The following is a 14654-nucleotide window of genomic DNA, read 5'->3' on the forward strand; positions in this document are numbered from 1 at the left end:
ATGTCCGTCCGGTGGCGGCTGTCGGCACAATCCTAAATATATATGTATATTGAGAGAGAGAGAGAGCTTTGACGGATGGAGGGAGGAAGGAGGATGGCGGGAGAGAAGGATGGTGGTGAAGGGGGGAGAGCGGTTACGTTTCGTCTCTTAAGTTAGTGAAGAGTTATGGCTGTGCATGTTTTGAGGCGGGAAGAGAGGGGCATTGAAGGGGTGCGGGTTTCACACCGGAAACGCTTCTTCCCGCCAACGCCCCACAACTGTAGACTGTCTCGTATCCATCCATCTTATACTAATCGATAAAAATGAGCCCACACTGGTATTTTCTTACAAACTTAACATAAATAAAAATTATTAAAAAATTATGCCACTGGGGGATACAGCTCAGATGGTAGAGTGTTCGCTTAGCATACGAGAGGTACGGGGATGATAGACAAAGAAGATGCACTTGTTAACAAAAATCTCAACGTAAGATTATCTCAAATATGATTCCTTCGAGATAGACAAAAACTTTTGTAGTGGATTCTTAAAAGAAACATAGTGCTATCACAATTTAACCATCCTTTTATTCTTGAGTAGACAAAGAAGATGCACTTGTTAACATAATCTTAATCTCGCTTCAGGGTTATCTCAAATATGACTCCTTCGAGGTCGGCAACAATTGATCTCGTCTCATCCACTTCGTCGATCTGCAACCAATGACGGATAGCTTCACTGACAACAATAGCGTCCATCCTGTTAATCGTGTTAACAGGAGACATACGCATAATTATTAATCGTGTTATTAATCACTAACAATTGTTATATTACGAAACCGTGAAACACAAGTAAAACGAGGTATAACGTGAAATGGTTTGTAGTAGAAAAATGACTTATTGTATATGATGCGGGGGGCAATTGTTTAAGCCGTGGCCTCGGGGCCGTCGCGGCTCGGTTCGGGGGTCCGAATGTAAGGGATCTTGGGTGACGTCCTTCGAGGTCTTCCAGTGGTCGGTCTCGGCGGTCCGGTCGAGACGCCGCGTCGGGGTGAGTGCTTCGCCGTAGCGGCGAGAAGAGTTGACCCCGTCTCGCACCTGCATACAGGTCGGGCCGGGAGCTCGGCCCGACCCCTCCGACGATCAAGTCAATGATGTGGAGGGGGTTTAGGAGGAGGAAAAGCCTCCGTGTGTTGTGTCTGTGTTTGTCCGCATCCCCCCCCGTTCGTCTAGAACTCGAGGGTATTTATAGATAAGCTTGATGTTATCTGATGTGGCTGCCTGCAGGAGGCAGGCTGATAGCGTCTGGCATTGGGGTTGGCGTGGCATAAAGAACCAAGCCTGAGTTAGGCGTTAATGCGCCTCGGCCAGAGTTCTGGTTCGGTTGACCGAGTGGAGTTGCGCCGATCGAGGCATGAGGCATCGGTTGACGTCAGCAGAGTCTTATCGTAATTACTATCCATATCAGTATACATGATGAATATTCCACTTTGCTAACTAATAGACATGACAATGGAATACTCCTGAAGGTCCATCATTAGCACAGAGTCAAATGTTACACACGTGTGAATATTAAACACATGGATTAAGAATTATAATTTGTCATATAAAAATAACACTAATACAATATGGATGGAGTTGATTTCTGTCTTCACTTTGAAATCCAAATCTACAAATGACCAAATTAATATAAATAAAATCAGCTACTTGACTATGTTTTTTCTTTCCTAAATAAAATTAATTATAGGGATATAGCTCAGATAGTAGAGTGCTCACTTAGCATGCGAGAGCTATGGGGATCGATACCCCGTATATCCAATTTTAAATCTATGACAATACAACTCAAGAAATATGGTGTTGTCATAATTTAACGAACTTTTTTATTCTGAATAGACAAAGAAGATGCACTTGTTGACAAAAATCTCACTAGGTTATCTCAAATATGACTCCTTTGAGATTGGCAATAGCTTTTGTAGTGGATTCTTAAAAAAAACATAGTGCGGCCACAATTTGACCATCCTTGTGTTCCTAAGTAGACAAAGAAGATGCACTTGTTAATATAATCTTAATCTCGCTTTAGGGTTATCTCAAATATGACTCCTTTGAGGTTGGCAACAACTCATCTCGTCCCATCCACTTCATCGATCTACAACCCATGACGGATAGCTTCATTGACAAGCATAGCGTCCATCCTATTAACAGGAGACATGTGCATAATCATTAATCGTGTCATTAATCACTAACGGTTGTTATATTACGAAACTATGAAAAACAAGTAAAAAAAGGTATAATGTGAAATGGTTTGTAGCAGAAAAATGACTGATTGTATACATGATGAATATTACACTTTGCTAACTAATAGGTGTGACGATGGAATACCCTTGAAGGTCCATTAGCACAGAGTCAAATATTACACACGTGTGAATATTAAACACCTAGATTAATAATTGTAATTTGTCATATAAAACTAAACTGATACAATATGGATGGAGTTGATTTATGTCTTCACTTTGAAATCCAAATTTACAAATGACCAAATTAATATAAATAAAATAATTTACTTGACTATGTTCTATCTTTCCTAAATAAAACAAATTATGGGGATGTAGCTCAGATGGTAGAGCGCTCGCTTAGCATGCGAGAGATACGGGGATCGATACCCTGCATCTCTAGTTTTAAATTTATGACAATACAACTCAAGAAATATGATGTTGTCATAATTTAATCAATTTTTTTAAAGAAGATGCATCGTGAAATTGTTTGTAGCAGAAAAATGACTTGATTGTATAAATGATGAATATTACACTTTGCTAACTAATAGGTGTGACGATGGAATACCCCTGAAATATTACACACACCTAGATTAATAATTATAATTTGTCATATAAAACTACACTAATACAATATGGATGGAGTTGATTTATGTCTTCACTTTGAAATCCAAATTTACAAATGACCAAATTAATATAAATAAAATCATTTAATTGACTATGTTCTATCTTTCCTAAATAAAATAATTTATGGGGATGTAGCTCAGATGGTAGAGCGCTCGCTTAGCATGCGAGAGGTACGGGGATCGATACCCCGCATCTCCGGTTTTTAAATCTATGACAATACAACTCAAGAAATATGGTGTTGGTTTGTAGCAGAAAAATGACTGATTGTATACATGATGAATATTACACTTTGCTAACTAATAGGTGTGACGATGTAATACCCTTGAAATATTACACACACCTAGATTAATAATTATAATTTGTCATATAAAACTACACTAATACAATATGGATGGAGTTGATTTATGTCTTCACTTTGAAATCCAAATTTACAAATGACCAAATTAATATAAATAAAATCATTTAATTGACTATGTTCTATCTTTCCTAAATAAAATAATTTATGGGGATGTAGCTCAGATGGTAGAGCGCTCGCTTAGCATGCGAAAGGTACGGGGATCGATACCCCGCATCTCCAGTTTTTAAATCTATGACAATACAACTCAAGAAATATGGTGTTGTCATAATTTAATGAACTTTTTTTATTCTGAACAGACAAAGAAGATGCACGGTTTGTAGCAGAAAAATGATTGATTGTATACATGATGAATATTACACTTTGCTAACTAATAGGTGTGACGATGGAATACTCTTGAAATATTACACACACCTAGATTAATAATTATAATTTGTCATATAAAACTACACTAATACAATATGGATGGAGTTGATTTATGTCTTCACTTTAAAATCCAAATTTACAAATGATCAAATTAATATAAATAAAATCATTTACTTGACTATGTTCTATCTTTCCTAAATAAAATAAATTATGGGGATGTAGCTCAGATGGTAGAGCGCTCGCTTGGCATGCGAGATGTACGGGGATTGTAGCCACAATTTGAATGGTTTCCAGCAAAAAAAACATATTGCAGCCACAATTTGAATGGTTTCCAGCAAAAAAAATGACGAATACTTTGCTAATGGATTGTATACATGATGAATACTTTGCTAACTAATAGGTGTAACGATGAATACCTCGAAATCCAAATCTACAAATGACCAAATTAATATAAATAAAATCATATACTTGACTATGTTCTTTCTTTCCTAAATAAGATCATCTATGGGAATGTAGCTCAGATAATAGAGCACTTGTTCAGCATGCAAAAGGTATGGGTATCGATATCCCGCATCTCTTATTTTATTAAATCTATGACAATAGAACTCAAGAAATATGATGCTGTCATAATTTAAATATCTTTTTTATTCTGAATAGAAAAAGAAGATACATTTGTTAACAAAAATCTCACTGGGTTATCTCAAATATGACTCCTTTGAGATTGATAATAACTTTCGTAGTGGATTCTCAAAAGAAACAACAATAGAACTCAAGAAATATGATGCTGTCATAATTTAAATATCTTTTTTATTCTGAATAGAAAAAGAAGATACATTTGTTAACAAAAATCTCACTGGGTTATCTAAAATATGACTCCTTTGAGATTGACAATAACTTTCGTAGTGGATTCTTAAAAGAAACATAGTGCTGCCATAATTTGACCATATTTTTGTTCTTAAGTAGACAAAGAAGATGCACTTGTTAACATAATCTTAATCTCGCTTCAGGGTTATCTCAAATATGACTCCTTTAAGGTTGGCAACAACTGATCTCGTCCCATCCACTTCGTCGATCTGCAACCCATGACGGATAGCTTCATTGACAACCATAGCGTCCATCCTGTTAATAGAAGACATGCGCATAATCATTAATCGTGTCATTAATCACTAACAGTTGTTATATTACGAAACTGTGAAACACAAGTAAAAAGAGGTATAACGTGAAATGGTTTGCAATAGAAAAATGACTGATTGTATACATGATGAATATTCCACTTTGCTAACTAATAGGCGTGACGATGGAATACCCCTGAAGGTCCACCATTAGCACAGAGTCAAATGTTACACATGTGTGAATATTAAATGCCTGAATTAAGAATTGTAATTTGTCATATAAAAACTACACTGATACAATATGGATGGAGTTGATTTCTGTCTTCACTTTGAAATCCAAATCTACAAATGACCAAATTAATATAAATAAAATCAGCTACTTGACTATGTTCTCTCTTTCCTAATTTTTCAAGTATATGTTTTTTCTCTTTCCTTGCATTTTGCTCTCTTAATTAATATTCAACACTTTCTAGTCAAATATACACAATTAGTTTGTCAACAAATTTATTATCATATACAAATATTTATTATCATATACAAACATTTAGTTTGTCAACAAGTGTTCTTAGCATCTCATGCTACAAAAAACAAACATGAACATAGGACAGTTCAATTGTATTACCTATGAGGATAAATATATTATACAATTTGGACAGTCTACAACCATTAGATATGTAGCTCACGACAGTTATTATAGCCAAGTAAGAGATCAGAACCCGCATAACCGATGCATCGTAATAATTTCTGCCTCAGAAAATATCAATACAATAACAAAAGTTGGAAATTCTTGAGGCAAATACTCATCAGGCGGTGTGGAGATGCATTACAAATGGTGTAATGCGTGTTTAATAAAAAAAATTATGCAACAAAGATAAATCGACTTATTCATGGAGTGAACAGTATATGCCCATGAGCCATACAAGTAATTGTTAGCAACATGGAGTTAGAACAAGTTATAGATGAATTTAAAGAAAAGAAAGAAAAGGTAATGGCCATAGGATGACAATGAGGAACACACTTACAACTTAGCACGAGACACATAAGCCAGTATAAATTTGCACTCGCCACCCCTGTGACGCAGAAGCTTCTCTACAGTACTGAAAAGAAAAGGGATGCTGGACTGCTGAAAGCTTAGAAAATGTCAAGGAAAGAAAAAGCATGACAGCTTAATAACAAAAGAAAAGGTTGCAAAAAATATAGGATATAGATATCAGCTCCAAGAACAAGATCAAATCCTGTAGGGTACTCCTCTAAAATTTTGCTCAAATGATCACTATTTCCCCATTCTAGTTTCTCAGCTCTTAACACTGCAAACCAAATGTATTAATCCACCTCAATTTTAAGTATATACAAAAGAAATGCCACTATTTTTGTCAAAGATGCTCCATAACTAAAAAGACATCAGATTCCTATGAACCTTCAATACATAACAAATTTACCGAAAATTAAAACATCTTACCAGCAGATGTTGGGGTGTCTGAAGTTGAGTGGAGTTCTATATTTTTCCTCATTATCTAAGAGGGAACAAACATCAGTTCTCACAAAATCACGACAAAGACAGCAGCACATGTACAAGATCCAAGTGCATAAAGAAATGCCTCTAGAAATTCTCAATCACATTTCAACTGAATATATTTTCTCGATTCATCGATTTAAGGTGTATACCATAGCTGTTTTCATTTTTTATCTATTGAGACTATTTTCATTTTCTTTGCATTTCTATAATTTAAAATGGACACATTAAGAGACTGTCGTGGTAGACAGCTTCTCTAGTTAAGGCCTGATATTGGACCTTGCCTTAAAGCATGTAACAGTATCAAGGTACCGGTTAGATGGTTTTTGGACCTTGCCTCAAGAACTTCCTCATTGTGATCAGTTAGTACAACCTCATGGCAGAATCTACTACATAAAATACCTGTAACACCTGAAAAAGAAAAGCATGTTTAGTCTAATAGAGGAAAGATTAAAGAGGAGAAAGACAGTCATTGTCAGCTCACCAACTCCAGAGCCTAACTCTATAACTGAACATCCTTTAAGTATACCAGCATTATCTGAAAGGTAATTGTTCAGCAACACTGCACCAGGCCATACTAATTGCCCTGTAAGATCAAAGTCGGCTGCCAGAAATCGATAGACTTACTATAAGCAAAACAAAATCATCAAAGTCTCAAATATAGTTAGTGTTTGTCTTTCCTAAACAATCAAAACTGCAACCACACAAAGTACACAGTACTTTGTTCCATTATCAGGAACAGATAGAGGATAAAACTTTTCTTACTTTGAAACTAGAAGCATTTTAACTTGTGGAATCATCAGAGACGAGTAGTTCTAAGGTTAATCTTGAGACTAAGGAATCGTTTCTGGCAATGATACGGGGGTAATACGGAATGGATTTTGAAAGAAAGCCGATAATACAGTTGTATTTGCTGGAATAAGTTTTCGGATAAAAAAAGAACGAACTCACTATAATACTTTAATAAAATCAAATAATAACTCACCACAAGTTTAAAATCACAAAGGAATATAAAAATTTCACCACCCCAATGATAATAAATAAGGATACATAATTGAAAACAAAAGGCTCACCACTCAGGGAAACATCCAAGAGATACAGAGTTTAAGAGAGAACTCTAAGAGAACTTATGTCAATATCATCAGTTTCTAAACTCCTTTCTAGTCCTAAAACATCAAAATAAGTACTAGTGCATGAAACAATCCTTCATGCATAGGGAATTATGAAACTAAGTGTTTTACAAGTTGGTAACTAACCTCTTTAATGCATTCCTTGATCATGAAGAAAATCACCTTGAAACAGTTTTAACTTTGTCCAAGGAACATGTGCATGAGTTGTCATATTTGAGTGGACCGGATTAAAGGCTATGAGATGACATTGCGGACCGTAGAGAATACCATATAATCAGCAAGAACCACATGAGCTGATTGTAGTAAATTAGGCACTCCCATGGCAGTAGATTCTGATAAGTTGATCAATGGTTTAAAACCAAGTTTTTACTTTTGTTTTGTACATTATGTGAGGACATAAATACAAAAACTCCTATTTTTCCCAGAGATTTACTTCCAAAAGACTCTGGTACTGAAAAGAAATGATTACTTTTGAGGATTAGGTGTTCATATTCTACCAAGATAGCATCTTAATTAAATACAGAATAAAAGAGATAACTTTGTGTATTACATGATGAAATAGATCGAAATGTATAAGTGAGCATACGCTTACAAAGAGAAGGCAAAAAGAAGAGACAAGTAATGTGGCACTTACTGGAAGCAGAGCGAAGACAGAGGAGCTCGAGAGAATGAGACCCAAACGTGAAGGTGGTGAGCTCATAGCTGCAACGAGAGAATGAGGGTTTACGAGGAACCAAACAGAGGATGAGACGAAGAGACGAACACGGGTGGAGGGAGAAATACTCGCGATTGACGAAGAAGAACGAGGATTCGCCTAAGCAGACCGTATCGTCGTCTCCGTCTTCCATCTGTCTCTGCTGCGTCAGTCGCCTCGTCAAGCTACCGCAATCGCCGTCGCACCGCAGCAGAAGCATACGAAACCCCTCTTCCGAGTGTTGGGGGGGATGGACCGCCCCCATTTGGTTCGGTTTATGGTTTTGGGCTTTGATATAAGAAAAATATTTCGTGTTTTTGTTTTTCTTTTCATTTATAGGATATACCTCGGTCCTATCATCTCTATCTCGCTACCTTCGTCTTTATTCTATCGTGAGACTCCTTCACCTAAGGCATCAAATGATCTAGAACAATAATTAAAGATCGAACTATTGATAGAATGTGACGATGATCGAGTTGGATGGTGCTCGCGAGAGTTCGTCCTTCACCCACTATCCTCGCTCTTATTTCCTTCATGTATTCTCTCCCTCCACCTTCAACTCAGGATTCGACCTCTCGATTATGAAGTTAGACTATTAGATCTCGACATCATTCACTCTCCGTCAAGATGATAGCGACACCATCATCATTGTGGTAAGAGCAATCTTGCTATCGTCAATTATCGCATGAAAGCGATGGGGTAAAATCGAACGATGACTAGAGGTATTTATTATGTTAAAAAAATAAATAAAGAAAAATTAAAAACTATGTCTACGTCTTTTTTTGTTTTTTCTTTCAAAAACTCGCCCTTTGCCTGTACCACCCACATCGAGTAACATATAAATATAAATAAAAAAGATATTGGAAAAGTTTATGTTGTGCCTCTGAACGCTCCAAATTCCATATGGATCCTTGTCAGTTCTCATAAGGAGCCTCACAATAAGGCCTAAGGGTTCAAAAGTCTATCAAATCTTTTTTACCCTCAGAGGCACCTTTTGAAGCTTACATGTTTCGAAAGGATAAAACTATGGAGTACGCCATCGCTCAAAGCGGACAATTCTTCGCGAGCCTATGGATCGCACCAATGACCGATCGACCAAATGATCTAGATATAACTACTATGTATATATATTTAATTATATTTACATGAGGTCCATCAGTATTCTGAATTGATACCAAGAACAAAGGACACATAAAATGGATTCGACTTTGCCATCAAATAGTACTCGGAGAGGACGCTGAGATGATTTCCTATCACCACCAGAATCTCGAAGACAACATTTCCATCCCCACCAGCCCGAATCTTGAGGAAAGCAGTACCGTTTCTCCCACCTGGTTCGATAGATTCACCAAAAACTTGATTCCATATATATATATACTATGAACAATCTGGTGGTTGTCGTAATTTTAGGTTTATTATCAATAGTAGGAATCCAATACGATCCCTTTCCTTTATGAGTGGTTGTCGTAAGAGGGAATAATGTATGGAAAATGGACATTCTGATATGATCCAAAGGAATCTGTCGTGTATTCCTCAAGAAAGTTATTCCTTTTTTTTTTCTATTTATTTAGGTTGATCCCTCTTCCCACTAGTTTACCTTCGTATTATTGATATTTTTATTAATTATTAGGAAATGTTTTTTTTATCCTTACTGTATTTGTATAAGAAATTATAAGAAATTAGTCTAAGAATAATAAAAATGTAGCTTGAGCCCATCTATTACTATTATAAGAAAAATATTATGTGTATCGTCATCCGTCATTGATGAGCAAGAATCAAATACGACATGTCTTCCTTTATCGAAATTTTATTTTTATAACATTGATTCAGCTTTAGATATCTTCATCGTCGTCGTCGTCATCGTTAATAATAATAAAATAATATATATAATAAATTTTTAAAAATAATATCTTTTTTTTAAGATGACTCTTTTTTTTCTTCATATTTTTCAATTGATCGATGTTCCTTTACATTATATTTCCTATAATATTCTTGATAATATACAATAGTAGCTCTCATATTTTTGATCGATCAATCTATTTCATGAATCGATTCATCGATACAAATATTTTTAAAAATTATCGTATTATTTAAAAATAATATAGTTATTTTTCTTTCTAAATAAATAAAAATACTTAAAGGTATATTTAAAAATACGGTAACTAACAACAGGTAAATCTCATACATTATGATTAGATTTATTTATCCCCTGATTACATGCTCTAATTGTATTGTTAGAAGACATTTCAAGAATTATGATAAATAAAAAGTGTTTTTAGAATATATAAAAATAAAGATATCTATGGATATGTTTTTCCAAGAATTCATCCATCTACTTCGGAATTATTTTAATATCTATGAGAATATCCAAAATATTTCCGATAAAACTGTTAGCTATCGTTGGTTATATATATATATATATATATATCACTGTCCGTCCATTCATCGGTCACAGATCCGAACCGTTTGATCCTTCATCTGTTCAAGGACACCGAACGGATCACGACCGCACAGTTGTCCGAGTCAACGACGAAGACCAACGGTTCGTGGCCTGAAAGTACCATAAAGTACAGACGGTGAATAGTGCCGAAGATTTTTCTTAAATTGTAATTTTGAAGTCCTTAGGGATGTAATCATAAAAGTACCATTTCAATCCCCAGCTGACACCAAAAAAGGCCGGACTTTTACGGTGCAGACGACAACACTGCGCGGTTGGATTCGGTGTCCTGTAGAGAGAGAGAGAGAGAGGAGTCTGTGGGTAATGTGGTCTTGGGTTCAAGTGTGTTCTTTACCTCTTATGGCGGTTTTGGTTTTGTCGCAAGGGGTGGAAAGGAGAGAGAAGTGGTCCGTTTGTGTGTGTGTGGAGGTTTGATGAAGAAGATATCGTCGTGCGACCGGGAACCGCCGCCGCGCAATCGGGTTCTGGTCTCCTTTGGGACGGGAACAAATCGGACCGGTTGTCATTACCCTGTAATCTCACGTTAGTAATTTTGAGTTCCGGAAGGTGGGATTGATTGGCACTGCATGTGGATTGTCGGAAAGGTCGGATCTTTCCGTTGTCTATTTCGCGTGGTCTCGGTTGTGCCCATCGGAACCGCCGTTGATCGGCGAAAAGATTTGTACCCCATTAGTTTTTCCGGTCACCGGTCTCGGAGCCGGCGGCCAAGATTCGTTCTTGGAGTCGATTTCTGCCGCGGACTGCTCTGGTGAGACGGATTTGCCCTCGTATACGTCGGGTCGTTCTTCGCCGGTGTCCTCGCCGTCGCCACCATGGCGAGCTCGTCCGGGTCGGTTGATTACTGGAGGAAGTTCTTCCGAAGCGCCAACTCCGACATCTTCGAGGTCATCGAGCAAGCGATCCTGGTGGCGGCGTCGGATTGCCCCCGGCAGTTCCGGAGCAGGAGGGATCAGATCGTGGAGAAGCTCTTCGCCGCGCTGCTGCCGCGGTGCTTCGGCTGTGACCGCGTCGAGCTGAGAGGGGCCGAGGGGGACGGCAGCATGAGGAGGCTCGGAGAGAAGGAGAGCAAGGCGGACAGCAGCAACGACGGGCCCGAGTCCTTGAATCGGGCGGTGAGCAACTACACGTATGACGAGGCGGAGGCGCTCACCGAGGAGATCGAAGAGGAGGGCCAGATTGTTGGAGAGGTCATGAGGATCAAAGAGATCCTCGGAAACCAACACGATGAGGTAATTTGTGTGGCTTTTCATCGATTTAGTATTGCATTATGATCCAGAGAATGTAAATTGGCCGCATTTAGATGTGTGATGTTGGTGGAGTACCATTGAGCTTGAGCTTGCTGATGCTTCTTTGCAGTCTGATGCTGTCTTGTTGGAGTCTTTAAGGAGGCTGCAACTGATGGAGCTTTCTGTTGATGTCCTCAAGGTGTTGATCTTGCATTCCTCTCTATCCCTTTTGTTCTATGTTGGACTCAGGATCAGGATGCGTAGATTATTGCAGCAATTTGATGATTTCAAAGTGCTTGTAACTCCTTTGCATCATTGATCTGTTTTGGTTTCTTTTGGTTGTTAGGCGACTGAGATCGGAAGGGCTGTTAATGGCCTGCGTAAACACAACTCGAAGCAAATTCGCCACCTGGTTCGCACTCTCATCGAGTGAGTTTCTCTTGTCGTATGATATGGTTTACTGATGGTGGTAGAGCAAATGATATATTCTATAGAGTTTAGTGCACTGTTCTTTATTTCAGAACGGATCCAAGTTTAAGATGTTTTTGTTGCTTGTGGATAGTTTGTGATCCTTTCTTTCTTTAGGTCAAGTATACAATTGCACTTTGCATTGTGTGTGATCAGAAGATTTTTAAATCTGAGTTTAGACTGATGCATTTGGTCTTGCGGGAATCAGAAATGGTTTCTTCAGTTTCTTTTGCATTGGATGTTGGATGCGTTTTACCTGTTCGATACTCGGTCGTGCGCTTCCATTTAGTGAAAGATAAAAAGGAAGCAAAATTGTTTCCGGTTAAGAGGTGCATATACAAATTGTTCTTAGACTTTTCTAATCGCTTGGGTTTATGTTTGGGTTGCAGTGGTTGGAAGGTTTTGGTTGATGAATGGGTCAGTGCTGCCGCTGCCGTTGCCGGTATGTTATATGTTCGTCTCATGTCTGGCACAGATATACATTTATGATCTCTCATATGTGATTATGAACTTGTGATTTACAGGTAACTCTCCAGACTCTGTAACTCCTTCTGTTATCGATGATGAGGAAGGGCTTCCTTCTCCTCCATTAGACGAGGGAGCACTATTTGCTACTCAGACAACTTCCATCCAACTCTCGAAGGTACGATATGAAATATTTGTAGCACCGTTGCTCTATTCTTTACAATTGATATAATGTTCCACCTTTTCGTGCGCTAATTGGGTGCCATTTTATGCGTCTTTTTACTCTTGGGTCTTGAAGTTCTTTGACGGAATGGATGATGACGGAAGTGAGTACTGGGGCTTTTCGGATTACCTTCTGGGTTTCCTTTTTTTGTTAATTTTCTGATTTATGGTATCATCCTTGTGCTGGCAATTCGCTGCAGATTTTAGAAACACTGGGGAGTCTGACGAAGGGTGGGAAAATGGAACGAAGCCTACAAACTATGAAATATTAAAGAAACAACAGCCTATGCAACTACTTGTTGCTCAAGAAGAGAAGCGAGAGATGAGGCGAGGTCCGCAACAATCTAACTTTGTAAAAGAGAAGGGACATGTAAGGAGGCGAGAGCCATGGCAATCAGCTATTCCAGAAGATAAGTTGCATATGAGAAGACGAGAATTAGAAATGAGGCAACCAGAGCTTCATGAAATCTGTGTCTGGCAAGCAACGTCCCAAAGCATACTAAGGAAACAGAGCAAGGCTGTGATTGTTGAATCGGGACCTGACAAATCAGCAAAGCTCGCCCCTGAGCAGAAAGCATCCAGCGAGGCGAAAGTTAAACAACAACGAGACACTGCTGCACTTAAAAGGATGCCACCGATGATCCTGCAAGACGTAAGTTTAACGAAACATATGGAAATTTGAAATATGATAGGTTTTGAAAAAGTCTGAAACTTCTTCATTTATTAGAAGTCAAAATACTCCGAAGAAGCTTCTGTCCAAGCTAAGCTGGAGGTCGTAAGGCGGAAGCTTCACGAAGGCTACCGGCAAGCAGAAAATGGTTCGTTTTTTACTTATAAGCTTCGATCAGTTGCTCACAACTTTTTCTCATGGCGCAATTGTAGAAGTTAATCTGATTCATGGCGTATGTTTCATATGATGCAGCAAAAAAGCAGCGTACAATACAAGTAATGGAGTTGCATGATATTCCAAAGCAGGCACACAACAGCCAGCCTGTTCCGAAATCCCGAAGCCACTTTAGGAATCGGGCAAATGGCCGGCAATAGTTCAGTCAATTATCCAATCGGAGTTTGGAATTGCAGCCAATGGCGTTCCTTTCTCATTCAAAGGAAGAACCACAGCTCGCTGCATTTTCCTTGCATATGGTACTGACACCTTAATCATGTATCACCATAAAGAGGGCACTCAGGAAGCCGGAATGTCGACATTTATGTAGAACCAGGTGTACATTAATCTGAGATAAATTGCTGATCATGTACAGAATTCGACAAACCCATCACATTTCTGTGTTTCTCGATCTCTCCTTTACGACGTAAAAGCAACGCGTTTCAGGTAGCATCTCGCAGTTGCAGTTTCTCTGAATGCCTCGGCTGATTCTTGCATGATCTCTTGGTGGCTAACTGCTGCATTGCACTTCTTGTACAATTATTACATTGTCGATTATGGTTACAGCGATGATCAATTTTGTAGTTGCGGCAACTTCATTCATTATCTGGTAACAAACGACATATTCTGCAATGCATTCTGGTTTAGCCTATTTTACACACTGGGATTTACTGGACACAGTTGCTAAGATCACTGCTGTTTCTTGTTGTTGGGGTTGTCGATCAGATTCAAGCTAATGTTTCTGTGTCAACCAAAAGTGAAACCACATTGCAAAAAGCTTTGCTTGTGCTGCTGTGTTCTGTTCTTATAGAAACTACAGAACACAATGAAAGCTTGTCCTCTAATGGTGGCATGGGAGTCCAAGGCCATAAAAAGAACACCCAACTCCCCGA

The 14654-nt window shown here is 38.3% G+C and overlaps 2 protein-coding genes and 2 non-coding genes across 7 annotated transcripts; 3 read left to right on the forward strand and 1 right to left on the reverse strand.

Annotated features, from left to right (window-relative positions):
- The first annotated feature begins 2994 nt into the window (after positions 1–2994).
- Positions 2995–3067, forward strand: TRNAA-AGC (transfer RNA alanine (anticodon AGC)). Its single transcript has one exon. It is a non-coding gene; the product is annotated as a tRNA-Ala (tRNA).
- Positions 3068–3373: 306 nt separating this feature from the next.
- On the forward strand, positions 3374–3446 carry TRNAA-AGC (transfer RNA alanine (anticodon AGC)). Its single transcript has one exon. It is a non-coding gene; the product is annotated as a tRNA-Ala (tRNA).
- A 929-nt stretch (positions 3447–4375) lies between these two features.
- LOC135587120 (uncharacterized) lies at positions 4376–8302 on the reverse strand. Of its 3 annotated transcripts, none has more exons than XM_065078142.1 (7): positions 8129–8302; positions 7980–8047; positions 6700–6801; positions 6553–6626; positions 6162–6216; positions 5725–6009; positions 4376–4709 (listed from the first exon to the last, which is right to left on the reverse strand). In XM_065078142.1, the coding sequence occupies exons 1-6, from the start codon at positions 8257–8259 to the stop codon at positions 5834–5836; spliced, it is 606 nt and encodes a 201-aa protein (XP_064934214.1). In that variant the 5' UTR covers positions 8260–8302; the 3' UTR covers positions 4376–4709; positions 5725–5833. The 3 variants fall into 3 exon arrangements, with proteins under 3 accessions (XP_064934214.1, XP_064934213.1, XP_064934215.1); XM_065078141.1 differs by having other exon boundaries at positions 6700–6819; XM_065078143.1 differs by lacking the exon at positions 4376–4709 and having other exon boundaries at positions 5959–6009; positions 6548–6626; positions 6700–6819.
- Positions 8303–10746: 2444 nt separating this feature from the next.
- Positions 10747–14350, forward strand: LOC135582034 (probable mediator of RNA polymerase II transcription subunit 26b). Of its 2 annotated transcripts, none has more exons than XM_065078145.1 (9): positions 10747–11726; positions 11854–11922; positions 12070–12152; positions 12581–12633; positions 12716–12834; positions 12955–12982; positions 13079–13530; positions 13609–13696; positions 13801–14350. In XM_065078145.1, the coding sequence occupies exons 1-9, from the start codon at positions 11310–11312 to the stop codon at positions 13920–13922; spliced, it is 1431 nt and encodes a 476-aa protein (XP_064934217.1). In that variant the 5' UTR covers positions 10747–11309; the 3' UTR covers positions 13923–14350. The 2 variants fall into 2 exon arrangements, with proteins under 2 accessions (XP_064934217.1, XP_064934216.1); XM_065078144.1 differs by having other exon boundaries at positions 13606–13696; positions 13801–14349.
- The last annotated feature ends 304 nt before the right edge of the window (positions 14351–14654 follow it).

Source organism: Musa acuminata, chromosome BXJ1-8 (assembly GCF_036884655.1).
Source record: "Musa acuminata AAA Group cultivar baxijiao chromosome BXJ1-8, Cavendish_Baxijiao_AAA, whole genome shotgun sequence".
Classification (NCBI taxonomy): Eukaryota; Viridiplantae; Streptophyta; class Magnoliopsida; order Zingiberales; family Musaceae; genus Musa; species Musa acuminata.

Coding starts and splice junctions, on each gene's coding strand:
- LOC135582034 (XM_065078144.1), top strand. CDS start 11,310: ATGGCGAGCTCGTCCGGGTCGGTTGATTACTGGAGGAAGTTCTTCCGA. Junction 11,727..11,853: donor TCGGAAACCAACACGATGAG/GTAATTTGTGTG, acceptor GCTTCTTTGCAG/TCTGATGCTGTCTTGTTGGA. Junction 11,923..12,069: donor TTTCTGTTGATGTCCTCAAG/GTGTTGATCTTG, acceptor TTTGGTTGTTAG/GCGACTGAGATCGGAAGGGC.
- LOC135587120 (XM_065078141.1), bottom strand. CDS start 8,259: ATGCTTCTGCTGCGGTGCGACGGCGATTGCGGTAGCTTGACGAGGCGA. Junction 8,048..8,128: donor TTCTTCTTCGTCAATCGCGA/GTATTTCTCCCT, acceptor CTCTCGTTGCAG/CTATGAGCTCACCACCTTCA. Junction 6,010..6,161: donor AGACACCCCAACATCTGCTG/GTAAGATGTTTT, acceptor TTTGGTTTGCAG/TGTTAAGAGCTGAGAAACTA.